Raw genomic sequence first — 14,488 nt, 5'->3', positions numbered from 1 at the left:
GGTAGGCATCTTTGACATCTCTGAATATGTTGCTACTTGATTTCTTTATCCTATTGATTTCTTTTGAGAAGGGGGAACGATATATAGGAGTGTATTATAATAGAAAGATATTCATTGCTTCTCGATTTATTTTATGATCGATGGAAAATATCTATAGAATCTAATAGATCATCTTGAATGAGTGATCGAAGAACTAAATATCTGAATTACAAATTAAAGAAAAACATCAATCTATTCAGTTGAATCGTAACTTACAATGGTGCATCACAAATTGTTCATCGAGTTTGACTGCGATCTCTATCCTTTCTTTGCCCATACGTCAATGAATTCGTACTGGTGGAAGAAGAAGACGACGACGATGCAGAGAAAGAACTCTGATAATGAGAAGAAGAAGACGACGACGACGAAGAAAGAGTGGTGGTGAATCGAGGATTTGGCTGAGAAGAGAAGCCGAAGAGGTGCCCATGCGAATACGGCCCGATCGACGAGAACGTGCTGCCGGCGGCGTACGTTAGCCCCGACGCCGCCGCTGCAGGAAGAAGATGTTCGTCTTCCTCTGGACTTCTCTGCAGCAGCTGGGCGTACTGCAGCAGGTCTGGGTAGGCGGCGGGCGGAGGAGGGGGATGGAAAGGAGGTGGCGCCGGCGTGGGGCGTTGGGGGGAGAGGAGGTGGGCGACGCGGCCCTGGACGCGCTCGGGGAAGTTGAGCTTCGCCTTGGCGCCCTTGAAGCGCAATGCGGCCTCGTCGTAGGCGGCGGCGGCGTCCTCGGCGGTGTCGAAGGTGCCGAGCCACACCCGCGCCGCCTTCTTCGGGTCGCGAATCTCCGCCGCCCACTTCCCCCACGGCCGCTGCCGCACTCCCCTGTAGCGCCGCCGCCGCCTCTGGCTCCCTGTCACCATTCTCAATTCATGTCAACGGAAAATCAAGCCGATCGATCATGGTGCGAAACTGCCCGGAATTAATTCGATCATGATTAATTCATGGCGCAATTAATTCGGATGCTAAAACCAGATGAAATCAAACCAATTAATCTCCAAAAACATCAAATCAACAAACACAGACCTTCATCATCTTGGGCCAGGCGTGGCGGCGGCCCTGCTTCCTGCACTCCACAAAAACTCTCCGCCACCGGCTGCGATCCGGTCGCCGCCGGTGTCTCACCCCCTTCCTCGCCTGCGCGGGAGCTGATCACGCGCGAGAGAGCCGACACCATGGCCAAGGTGTCCTCGTCGGCGCATGCCAACGAGAAGTCGACGCGCCGATCGCCTCCTCCTCCTCCCTCCTGAACCGCCTTCTCCTCCTCCTCCTCCTCCAAGTGGCCGTCGGGAGGAAGAGGCCTCTTCTCACGCCTCCGATCCACCTTCAATAACTCTCTACCTCGATGACGAGATTGAACTAACTATAAATACAACGGAAACAGAGCAATTAAGAGAAGAAGCAGCTGCAGGCGGCCATGGGAATTAAGCAGAGTATTGCAAGTTAAAGCTGAAATGGATTGCCATATATAGGAATAGGATTGCGGAGGAGGAGGAGGAGAAGAAGAAGTTTAATAGCTTAATTAATTTGACGACTAGTTTATATATAATTAAAATACAATTTGAATTCTACTATAGATTAATTAATATTTTAAGGGTTGGTTTTTTTTTTTGTAAACTGTATTTTTAATTTATTCTATATATGAAAAAGGAATACCGAGTCGGATTCTTTCACTATCAGTATGGAATAAAACATGCTAAACAAAATCTTTTTCGTATAAAACCTACTTGATTTAAATCGAGAAAAATCACACACGAGATAGGAACCGTTGACAATTGAATTCAATTTTTTCCAACGAGATAGTAGTGTTCTTTTTAATCTCTCAAAATGAAATCGATCGCTTCTAAACATATATATGGAGCAATAGTAAAATTAATATTCAAAACAATAAATAAGAGAAACAGATAAATTATATTTTAAATTTAATCGATAGATAAATTAAAATGAATGACAGTCTATCTATTATTTTTTTAAAAAAATACATTCATTAACATTTTAAAAAATTGTTGATGATATTATTTTCTGTAAAAGAAAGAGGAAGACTCTGCTGTGAATGCAATGTTTCTCCTCCTGAACAACAACACGCGTGTTCTCTGAACACAATTAGTCCTTGCATGGTTTTTTAGGCAGTTCTTCATGGCCCATGCAAATGGCTTTGGCCTTTGGCTTACCATTTCAACCATTTCTCTTTATCAGATTCTAGTTTTGGATAAATAATGAAGGGCAAAAATCACATGAGCTTCAGTCATTTATAAAATCAATCGTATAGACATTTCATTTTTTATTAAAATCAAATAGGCATTCTTTCAATTATTTTATTTTGAAAATATCCCTTGACTTGGCATGGTTATAGCAGCTACTAGAACGTATTTAGGATAAATTTAGGATTTACACTACGTAGAAGATATTCAATAGCTCTGCTATAATATATTTAGATAAGTTTAAAGTTTAGGACTTATTTAGGATTTACACGAAACTATCCAATAGTTACTATAACATATTTAAGATTTAGGGTTTAGAATTTAGGATTTAGAGTCTTTGAATAATATTATATCAAAATATGATTTACTAATTTAGTCAAAATTATTTAAACTTCATTAAAATTATTTTAAAGAAAGTTATTATGTAATTGTTATAATTCTAAATTCTAAACATAATTTAAATACATTGTAATAGCTACGGGATAATTTTTATATATTATATCAGTAATTTTTATGAAATGTAAATCTCAAACTTATTCTAAATATATTGTAACATTGAATCAAGAGGTATTTTTAGAATAAAATAATTGATGAAGCACCTATTTAATTTTTTAAAAAAAGATGTTAATTTAATATTTTTCTTAATTTGGGGCGCCCTTAATAAATAATATCAAATCATTGTAAATTATAAGTTTGATTTTTTTTTCTTCTTCTTGTCAGTGAATTTTGAAGGTTTGGTTTTAATTTACATGAAAGGCCTTTAATTAGTTATATATTAAAGGTAAGTACAAATTAGTAATCATATATTATATTACATTTGCGGAACAAATCAACATTCAAGGTTGAAGATGGAATTAGATGCGTACAAGTTAATGATTCTGTGACAAGTATTCCTATGACTAAGTTTTTTCTTGTTAAGTCCATTTAATTTCTAAGCTAGTTAAGGTTATTTTATCTCCTAATCCATCTTAGAAAAATGTGTGTGCTTGGACTTTTGCCAAATCAAAAATTGTCAAACCTTGGAATAATCTACTAAGCCGAACACTAAGCGTTATAAATAACGTATTCATATACAATTCACTATGTCTTTTTATTAACATGTTATCGAAAAAAAATCCATTTTTTCAAAGTGGCTCTCTATGACGATGCTACCTAAACCTCGATTGGCCCCTTGTACTCACTAGGGTTCACCGAATTGACCATTCTATACGGGCGGGGTTTGATTTTGGTATGCGGAAGCAAACCTCTTGTTGTACCGTGAAAATTCTTCTATCATGTGAGATGGTAGCCTTTTAGCGAACGGAACCTTATAGTGGCTTTAGAAAGGTATAGCTTTACCTTTGTCTTCGAAAGACTTATAGGGTAGAGGAGCTTATTCTTTCTTTTACTTTCAATTCATTTGCAAAGAAATTACCCAAAGCGAAACTATCAAAGTGAGGAAATTAAACATTTGTTATTGCATACACTTTTGAAGCTACTCATGCATGAAAAAATGGACATAAATTTATCCATCATGAAAGTTACGTAGTGTCTGATCAATCACCTCCAAAATTAATCGACAAAAAATTGAAAGCTACGTAGTGTGGCTCTTTTCTTTCTTCTTTCAATACATTAATCAAATGCAAGAAACATGTGGCTTCAAACTTTTTTTATATTTTTATTTTTTGTTTTCATATTTACCTCAGAGAACATATCTATATGCCGGAAACCTATTAGCGAGTTGGCCGGCATATCTACTGACCTAATTAGATTTAGGTCAAACTTTCAATACACTAATGATTATAGCTATTTGAGGCAAGTTAAACGCCTACTGAGTCGAAATTTTTCGACTCACTTAGTCTAGATCGATAATCTTGGTTACAACTCCACACACCTAACAAGCAAATATGTGACTTGTCCCAATTGACAATTTGGACATGAGTCTGGGTCTGGTTCGACGTATATCATATCAAAAATTTTGGTATAGAAAAACTATATACTGATATTGTATCTAAAATTTGGTATATCGGATTTTAATATGGTATAAATTCTATAACCGTTCATACAAAAAATTTCAATATATGGTACGGTATTGATACAATACTGTCTTTACCAAAATTATAAAAGAAAAAAAAATTATGTTTGCTCAATTGTCTAATGATTAGAGAATAAATCATCTTAATCAAGAAAGCATAAATAACAAAATGATAAAGAGAAGTATGGATAGTGGCTATCTTCTTCAAAAACAACAAAAACATATCTCTTTAAATCCTAAACCCTATAAAAATTTGATAAAAGACTTTCGGATCTTAATTAAAAAATAATTTATAAGAGAATTTATTCGGTATTTTGATATATACCAAAATATCAAAAAATGTTAAATCTCATATCGATATCGATATTAAAAAATTTGATACGGTATAATATATATCAAAATTTTGATATATTATTAATATTGATATATTCTTCTGTAAAAAGGTATTTTTCTCACACGGTTGACCCCACGATATTTGTGAGGAGGTAAATCGAAAAACTATAGTTGATCACGACGGAGAGGAGCCGAGATTCAAACCCTTATCCTGCTCATCCCAACTCAGTTATATCTCGAGAGCAATATTAATACATTCGATGTTTGTCAATATGGTATGTGTGGTGTATCAAAATTTTTTATATTTTTTCCACCCTTACGTCCTACTTTTGCCATCCACCTCATTAAACCTAAAGTGAGCACAAGATCCAAAGAGATTATAAAATTGAGAAAGCTTTAAATTAAGGAGTTGCAAGTCAAGTCAAAATTTTGTTTCTTCGTATATAAATGTGTGTTGTTCATATCACTGGAAAGTTTAAAACGAAGCATGTGTTATAATTAAGACCTGCTATCGTGGAACATGTTTTTGTTTTTGATGCAATTAAGGCAGACTTAAAGGGATTGGTCGGTTTGACTTTTGTGGTTTAGACAAAGTAAAGGAGTAGATTTTGATACGACTAAAAAAGGAGAAAAGAGTTGATTTCGATGTGTTTGTTGCATGGCATGAATTAGGTTTCATGTCAAAGAGAAGGATGTCAAGGAAGTGATCAAGAAAGATCTTAAATAATTAAGCCTGTCTGTAAGGTCTAAGAGAAAATATTTCATGGAGTTCAAATAATCATGATCTTGGTCAAAAATAACAAGGATAAAGTATTAGAATACAATTTTGAGCAAACTGTGTGGTATAAATTACTTACATTACCGCGATAATTTTACTCATTTCAACTCTTCAAAGCATTGTCATGCGAGTGGAACATAATCGACTCTGTGCAATCTTCATATCTGAGACCAAAAACAATGAACTTTTGCTCCAAGGTAAAAATTACAACAAAAAAGAGAAGAAAAAAAAATTGAAGTGTGAAAGATGAGATGGCAGAAGAAAAAAAAAGAGAAAAAAGAATCAAATAGGTCAGTCAATATCCATTGGCAAAGAAAAAGATCCATCAATATCCCTCGACTTTATGTAACTCATTATCTGTCCGGGTAATTCAGCAAGAAGTGTCTGAATCACTGATATCTCACCACCTGCATGATAATGGATTAATGAACAATCAGAATTTTTCCACATCTGGTTTATAGACATTGCTTTATGAAGAGAGCAAGAAATATCCTTGCGGCTTCTGCTTGGTGTTGCAAGATCCAGCAAGATATGTTAATAATGTTTAGAATGAGACCAAAAAAAAAGGAAGGGATAATGGCATTTTTGGCATTCCACAAATAAGAATGGTTCTCAGTACAGAATTTTCATCCATTTGTATTGAGAAAGTGTGTAAACACAATAGTTCAATCAACATCAGTTGTTTAGGACTACCTCATTTAATATTTACTGACTAATTAAAATTATTAACAACAATTCAAAAACAAGGATCTGAATTATTCATTATAAACTTCTCCGATGCACAGCCAATAATTGCAGTTAGAGTTTAACAGGATTCCATAAAGTATGTGAAAGAGTATCCATGTATAGTTCGAAGTCACTTGAAAAAGAAATTGGTGCATCTACAACTTTTCAGGTTTTCAAACGAGACAATCTTGGACGTTAATCTGGGGTTATAGAAATTAAGAGCTAGCTAAAAGTATATTCCCTGAGTTGTACTAGTTTCCTATTTTAAAAAGATTGTCCCGTGAGTTGTAATAGTTACAAGTATATACCCTTTTAGTTCAAAGAACCAGAAACAAAACAAATTATTTCATCTGCACAGAAATATCTAATAAAGGCAGGTTCAAATAATATCAGTGAAAAGAGAGGACCGAAGTTCCAAGCAAATGGTATTGGAAACATAACCATGCATACTTTTCACATCACGCATAGCAGCAAACTGCACTATGGACCGTGTTGCTACTCTCCCAGTCAAGCTCTCTATTCGCTCACCTTTATCCGCATCTAGCATCTGCAGAGAATGAACATCAAAGGATTATGATTGAGGAACAGAAAGTTCACAATAACCATTAGAAATATTTGCAAAGAATGTTATGTTTCCTATTATCAGTTAATCGTAATATAAGACGGTGTTTAAACTAAGCAGACAGAGAAATCTAAAGATAAGTGGATGTTTAGATCTCTGAAAACCACCTCCATCTCTTTGAAATCAGCCCCACCAACTCCAACAATGAGAATTGACAAAGGTAAATCAGAAGCCTTTACCAGTGCATCTTTAGTCTCCTGCAAATCAGTAATCACGCCATCCTGGAGAAACATTTTGCATTATTAAAATACAATCACAACAATTTGGATATAAAATATTTAAAGTTACATACTGTGACTATCAGCAATACAAAGTACTTTTGTTCACTATTACTCAGTGACTGCCCAGCAATTTGTGCAGCAGCATTAATTACATGGCCAAAAAGGGTAGGGCCAGCCAATGATACATTCCGTAGAGCACTTATATAAGCTGACATTATACCTTGAATACCTTCTACCTGAATAATTAAATATGATCAAGATCTGGGACAACATTCCAAGGTGATACAGCAACAACTTTAGAGTTAAGCTATGGACAGAATAGAACCCCACAACAAGGCAAAATCTAACAAAATGTAGAGTGTAAAACAGATAATAGATTTTTCTTAACAAATCAGGTTGTTGGAGCACCTCAGGCTGATAAGTGCTTCCGTTTAGGTTAAAACAATGAGAAACAGGACCATCAATAGGCCTTGCTCCAAAGCCCCAGGCAGGAAAGCGTTTATGTGCATCATAATGCATCAATACCTCTCCAACTTCTAGGATTGCCTGCAAGGACAAAAGGCAAAAGTACTGCATCTCTTCTAAAGCAATGAACGTGACAAAGAGACTAAAACAATATTGAAATTCGTAAAATAGTGGCTCACTCTCTGATAAGCATTTGGCCGACCTGAGGGGTCAATGTAGTGCAACGAATCAGGTAGGCGCGGATTTCCATTTGAGGCTGACAGAAAAGAAGTCTGTCAGATTACACAGATTGCAAACTGATGCTAGGTCAAACTAGCAATTATAAAATAGAAGCTATCTACATCAGGTGACACAACTAATATACCCGTACCTGTGAAATCAATTGCAACCATCAGATTCAGTTCACATCCTTCCGAGATATAATCCAAGAAAGTTTTAGTTTTGGATCGTGAAAATTGTTCCACAAAAATCTGGCTTTTCAACACCTGTATAAAATAATGAGAATCAAATAGAGAAATTATTGTATAACTAGCATCTAGAAAGAAAAAAAAAATCCATCATAGTCATCATAGTTCAAGGACACCTTTCCTCACCTTATCCTCATTATCATGAGGTAGAAGGAGACTCTCCCCATGATGATTTTGGTGAAGCTTTTCTAGTTCAGCTAATGATTTAACAACCTTTCTGTCACGAACAAAAATAGATTAAATCTTCAACTGATATCATGAAGATCTAATTATTCTAACAATCATTTAACCGTCATGTAACAGCAAACACTATACTGGTGTAACTACAAACAAGCATGCCTTTTATATTGATAAAGATGAGAAAATGAGAGAGAGAGAGAGAGAGAGAGAGAAGAGCAACTTCACATAAAGAGGTTGATAATACATTACCCAATCAGATCATGTTTGCCAGTGCTGCTGAAATTAAAACACTCTATAATGAGAGGGTTTTCCTGCAAAAAGCTCTAACAAAATGAGACAGCAAAAAGATAAATAATAATAATAATAGAAGAATAATAGCACAGAGATCAGTACTTCACTAAAAGTTTGCTGAAGATTCACAATAATTGGTTTCCACATTGGATTGCGATCATTCTTTTTCACTTCAGTCTTGCAAATTGGCGTAAGTACTCCATCCTCAGTTCTAGAAATCAACAAGAAAGGGTCCTTTGACAATCAATGAAAGAAGCATCAGTAGATATCAAACATCTCCCATGAAGTGATTTTCAAAAGTGATCAGATGCTTACACTTTTTGAGAAGAGATCTTTGTTTTCTAACTCCGAACAGCGTAACACTATTTCTATAATCGATTTTGCACCAAGACACTCATCAACATGAACATTTAGCTTGCCTAAAGTTCTGAGATGAGTCCTATTCTTTTCTGTCTGGTCAAGATGTAGTGTTAATGATCGGGTGGGTTTAGCAACTACCTGTAAGAAATGAAATACTTTATCTTAATTCATTTAATGAAAGTATTATAAGTGGTGATGGAAAAGAGTTGCGTGCATTCACATACTTTTAACATTTATAGCCAAGAGGATAGGCTTACTCCACTACAGATTATTGGTCGAGTTGATTACTCAGGTTATGGAACAAGATGCAATTAGGTATCAATTACCACACTGCTGGCGTTCTTCTTTGATGATAACACAAACTGTTTAAAGTTAAACTGTTCCAAAAAACTAAATAAAATAAGGAATAAAAAGAGGAGAGCATCATGCAATCAAGCTATATCAATAAGAACTTCAAGTTTTTCTTTTTCAATATTAGATTAATTTTTTTTTATTTTTCTTCAGTTTCTCTACACTTAGAGCAAACAATCACCTTCATGCCCTTTAGATGCAACAGTTACATTTTATCAGAAATTATTTACACTTTGTATCAATGCATTGAAAATATTAACTTAAATTTCCGCACTAATTTAATGAGGATAGTCATAAATAATAGTCTGATAACTAGAAGAAACAACACAGAAAATCTTATGTCATCCATACTCATCCAGAACAGTGTTCACAATATCATACCTCAGAGAGAAGACAACTCGCTTCACCTAGAAGTTGTTGCTCTTCCAACTTAAGCATCTGAATGGAATGAAAACTCTCATAACATACTATTTTTAAGTATCAACTAATAAGAAATAGCTGATAACAGATAGCACTCAACAAAATCATATATATGAACTTAATTAGAGTGAGAGCAATTTAGTTGTCCAAGTATTTTGTAGTGGAACCAAGCAACACTAAGAATTTCAATAACCAAAACTAATAATTGCTTTATTATGTATGCATGTTGTTCAAATATGCTAAATTTTGTATTGATTAGAGTGGTCACGTAAGATCATACCAAAGGAGGAAAAAATGAACAAGAAAAACAACTACTTATCCTTTGTGACACTTGTGCTATTGTCACATTTGGTGATCTCACAAACTTTTGACTAGACTAAAAAACAATAATAGCAGAGAAAAGAAATGCACAAATAAACTTGCTAATCCTTAAGAAAACTTACAAATACAGAATTAAATATATCTTACTGTTAACATATCTACTGTAAGATTTTATGTCTCTAACTGCAAAAGTAATTCTCTATTGTGGTATCCAAAAACCCAATCATTACCTTCTCTGGCACATGATGAAACTGTGAGTCAATGTCAAAAATGCGAAACCTGTAAAAATATTTGTATGCAGATGACATGAGCTAAAATAATTATGAAAAAAATTATATAATATTCAAGTGGAAAAAAACTGTATAATAATTTGGATCAGAGTTTCCTAAAATTATACTGACAGTTAAAGATACTTACACTATATGTTGCAGAACCTCAAATTCATAGTTCATGATAACCTTTCCAATCCATGCTGGATTTACTGTATTTAGAACCACTTCAGTCCGACCAATCTCTACAAGATTCCCATCTTTTTGTTTGGCATAAACAACAGCTAAAGGATCACACTATACAACAGGTTAGATTCGTGAAGATCTACAATTTATCTTCTAAATAACAAATGCTGAAATATTAATCATTAGTAAAAGAAGCACAATGGTTTTTGCAGATCCATAAAAACAACATAAAATCCAAACTATGAAAACCAATAAAATCTGTCATGTAATACTAAAATTAATAACATTTGTCATGGCACTTCTATACCACAAGATTTAATCAATGTACCAAAATACAGAGATATATAAAGCTAGCTGCAATTTTGAAGCATAAAGAACAGGATGGCTCATGCAAATAACTAAAGAAGTTTCTAGATCAAAAAGAAGAGAAAAAGAGAGAAACAGATGGCAAAGCCAACCTAAATATACATACGCACCAGTAGGTATTATGTATTAAGCAAAGGGAATCAATCCTTTAAGATGAGGAACCACAATTGCTTCTCTTCAAGTGCAAAAGAGCATTTTGGTTACCATGCAGATAGGAAGTCATCAAATCGAAAAAGGGAACAACATTTAAGCAAAAAAAAGCATGGTGAAAGAGTGGTGAACATGGATTTCTAGGTCATTCCATTGCATAACGTCAAGCAGATGTTATTTACTTAATTTTCAAAAGTCAAGATGGTAAATTCTAATTTTTAGGAAAGTTAACATACCTGTGGCAGTGCATCAGAGTCACTCAAGTTTGAAGCAGATAGAGACAGCTGTTAACCATGTTGTTGAGAAAAGTTTCATTAGTCTCTAGACACAAAACAATAAATCAATCTTACTGGCAAGGAGTTTACATGATAAAAACTATTAGATAACGATCGATAAGATAACTGATTATTCAGAAGATCACCTGATGCAATCCAAGATTTGGGGATAAATTTAGGGGTTCCTTTAAATATATTTTTTAAATTTCTACAATTCTATTGAATTTGAATAATTGTTTAAATGTTTAAAGTTGTTTAGATTTTTAGAAGATATTAGAATTTTTTGGGATAATCTAGGTTGCTATTTTACAAATAATTTGTCTTATTTCGAGTCTATAAAAAAAGATTAGGATCCTGTGTATTTGATTAGGTTTTCAGTTTATTATATTTTTTCATCCTCGATAGTAAAAAATTTGAGCTTCTGGCAGCATAATTTGTTAGTTTTACATCGCCGTCCCACAAGAAAAAAAAACTTGAAAATAATTCATGTTGGTCAACCGCCTCAATTCAAAACCACAATTTAAGAAGTATAACCATAAACATTATAACTTTTGCTACTATATTCTACACTCTCTTATGTGAAGAATATTCTGTCATGTACTTAGCTTCTCGTAAGCTTCCACCTCTCTAAAATGTTCTACTTTATACCATTATTTTCAAGTTTTTTCATATCTGGATAATTCTAGGAAGCTGATTATCACAAAGCTTCCTAGCTCTCTAGAAACATAGAAGTTGGCTAGGGAGGAAGTGACTGCAAGAAGCGCATGTCAAGCAAGTAAGAAGAGCTCACAAGTATATAGAGCAAGAGTGAGTTAAAAATACACGATATACTCGTTAGCGAGAATTGTAGCATATGTGTGCTTCGTTAACAAGGAGATGTTGGAGTTGAGAGCCCCAAGAAGCATGTGGGTGAAGAAGTCTTCAGATGTAGCAGAATTGGAAAGAGATTTGATCGACAAGAGCTTGAAGAAATGAAGTGTTGACCTTAGGCATGACATGACACCATCCAAGAGGAGGAAGAGAGGCAAAGGTTGATCATTCTAAAAGTTGACACTATAGATAGGAGGTATAGATCTTAAGAAGAAGCTTGAAGAACTACCCATGCTTAGTTGCAACTAATTCAAACAATGGTGTTTGTCCAAAAGATGGAAAAGGGATCTTTGTAATGTCAAAACTGTTGGAAGGATCTTTGTAATGCACCTAGAACTTGGCAACTCTTAAGAATGTAAGAAAGAAATGAGAGCAAGCAAGTACAAGGGGACAAGAGGTAATTTCTCCACCACTAGAGACAACTATTTAGCTTGAAAGATAGTTGTAGCATAAAATCCTTTGTAAATTAATCCTTCCATATTAATTCAATAACTAGACCTGAATTTTACTAGTGACACAGCGTATTGGTATTTGAAAGTTTTGAATTTCTTTAGTCCCACATGGCGGGTTCAAGAGAAGGGATTTTGGCCTAATTTTTTTAATTAATCAATATTTTAAAAGGATCATTACCTTTCTTCAAGCCTTCTTTTTCCAAGAGTTAAATTCCTTGATACAACCTTTAAACAAAATTTTCTGACTATATTATGGTTTCCTGATTCATTCGTTTTTTTACATCAAGAAAAAAATGAGAGAAATAGTTTTTCTTTCTCTTTCTTTGAGGCTTCTTGCAAAGAGTTTAATACCACTTTCATTTTTCATTTTGAAGTGCACCTACACCACTTATTGGTTGTCAGATCCAAAGAGTCGGTTGCTAAATTCATTGCATCATCGGAAAGTAATATTTCTCTAATAATCTTTCAAACTTTAATTTTGCAATCATTTTTTTAGTATTATCTATTATATGCATTTAACCTTTCCTAGTGGATTTTTGGTTTTGTGCTTAAGCACATCTCTGTTATATTCTGCTTTAACTTACAGAGAATTCAATGAAGATTCAAAATAATCAAATTGAAAGTAAATAGTTGGGACTAACACAGTTTGGTAACGGTTATGTTAATTAATACTGGTTATCAGTTCGCAATCAGTGAGATATTATCTTTGAATTTGAACTCCAGCTTCATATTCAGAATCCAAAAATAAAGTGAAAAGTAATTTTAGTGCGCAAGTTTACTCTTGCTCTTTGCTTGTTTTCACAAGGAATAGTTTCTTATCAAAGCGAACTTGCTTGCCCTGTCTGATTTCACATTCCAATTGTTGCAACTCACTTTCATCCACAATTGATTTACATGTTCCCCATTCCAATTATACATCATGTTGGGCATAATTAGATAATAATATTTCACAATAGTTGTAACTCAAACACAGCGAACAACCTATCGAGACTGCATTGCCTACTACAGTGTCGAGATCTACTGACAAAACAAGAAAAAACATCTCGAAGCAGTTACGATACAGCACTACTTTGATATCAAAAGGAGATAAACTACTGATTTGAAACATCTCTTTTACTTCCCTATCCAGTCTCGCAGAGATTCAAAGCAACAAAGAAAGAAGAGAGGGGTAGCGATCTAGGGTTGTAAGCTGACAGATTTAGGCAGGAGCACCAACCTCGATCTGGGTGAAAGGAATACGGGATCCTCGAGACGCGGGAAAGATGTCTGAGGTACCGACTGCACCGTCGCTATTCATCCCGGCGCCAAAAGCGGCGCCGTGGCCCGGGCGCAGGCCGTGGCCATCTTCGGAGAAGCAGTTGCCCATGGGACGAAATCCACCCTCTCCGAGAGAGAGAAGGAGGAGGAGGAGGAGGAGGAAAAGGGGAGGAAGAAGGCGGTTCCTACGGCGCCGACGCTAGCAGAGGCGAGGCAGAAGCATTCAGAAGAGACGAAGAAGAAGGAGAAAGTAGCAGCAGAAGCAGAAGTGGGACAGCAAGCGCAGGAAAGAGAGCGGACAAATGGTGGCACTATTGGGCAAAGATTGCCTGCGACGTTCGGTACACAGTTCACTATTTACACCACTTAATTTTCTTCGTCGTAAGTGGGTCCCACTGTCTCCTGTCGACTTATGGCCACTTGGGTGGACGGGATTCGAACTAGGAAGTCCAAAAGAGAGTGCGGCAACAGCAGTTTCGTGACAAATCATTGACTTGGACCAACTGATGGACTGTTGTGGATTACAGATATGAAATCAACCTTTTTACTGAAGTTATTTACCAACCGATGCCACTGCCTGCCATAGTGCACCGTCCTTATTGGATGCGGCCCAAACTCTGTCATGGCCCAATTCAAACCCCTTTCCGGCCCAAAATCATCCGCCGTCGGATCCTTCTTCAGCTCGAATCATAAAGTGATCTACGGAATGCCAAAATATTTTCCAATATTTAAATTTTATTATGTTTATTTTTGTTCAAAAAGTGATATACGGAATGCCAAAATATTTTCCAATATTTAAATTTTACTATGTTTATTTTTGTTCAAAGGTCTCAAGATATACATTCAACTACGTTTCTAAGTTAAGTAACTTTTAAGA

At 35.3% G+C, this 14,488-nt stretch overlaps 2 protein-coding genes across 3 annotated transcripts; both read right to left on the bottom strand.

Moving 5' to 3' along the window:
• Positions 1-213: 213 nt before the first annotated feature.
• LOC141836304 (uncharacterized) lies at positions 214-1,378 on the bottom strand. The gene is made up of 2 exons (XM_074723764.1): positions 1,063-1,378; positions 214-889 (listed from the first exon to the last, which is right to left on the bottom strand). Exons 1-2 carry the CDS (start codon positions 1,211-1,213, stop codon positions 276-278), a joined length of 765 nt encoding a protein of 254 aa, XP_074579865.1. The 5' UTR covers positions 1,214-1,378; the 3' UTR covers positions 214-275.
• A 4,046-nt stretch (positions 1,379-5,424) lies between these two features.
• Positions 5,425-13,840, bottom strand: LOC141836303 (protein BONZAI 1-like). 2 transcript variants are annotated; one of them, XM_074723762.1, is made up of 16 exons: positions 13,571-13,840; positions 10,994-11,041; positions 10,204-10,352; positions 10,017-10,065; positions 9,427-9,483; positions 8,650-8,832; positions 8,437-8,568; positions 8,293-8,354; positions 7,990-8,080; positions 7,767-7,881; positions 7,576-7,652; positions 7,340-7,477; positions 7,003-7,167; positions 6,818-6,931; positions 6,539-6,635; positions 5,425-5,769 (listed from the first exon to the last, which is right to left on the bottom strand). In XM_074723762.1, exons 1-16 carry the CDS (start codon positions 13,718-13,720, stop codon positions 5,654-5,656), a joined length of 1,743 nt encoding a protein of 580 aa, XP_074579863.1. In that variant the 5' UTR covers positions 13,721-13,840; the 3' UTR covers positions 5,425-5,653. The 2 variants fall into 2 exon arrangements, with proteins under 2 accessions (XP_074579863.1, XP_074579864.1); XM_074723763.1 differs by lacking the exon at positions 13,571-13,840 and having other exon boundaries at positions 10,204-10,339; positions 10,994-11,017.
• Positions 13,841-14,488: the final 648 nt, after the last annotated feature.

The sequence above is a fragment of the Curcuma longa genome, chromosome 10 (assembly GCF_044706935.1).
Source record: "Curcuma longa cultivar G26 ecotype Majalengka, Jawa Barat chromosome 10, ITB_CL_G26_1.1, whole genome shotgun sequence".
In the NCBI taxonomy this organism is placed as follows: Eukaryota; Viridiplantae; Streptophyta; class Magnoliopsida; order Zingiberales; family Zingiberaceae; genus Curcuma; species Curcuma longa.
This window is presented reverse-complemented; position numbering and strand designations above follow the sequence as displayed.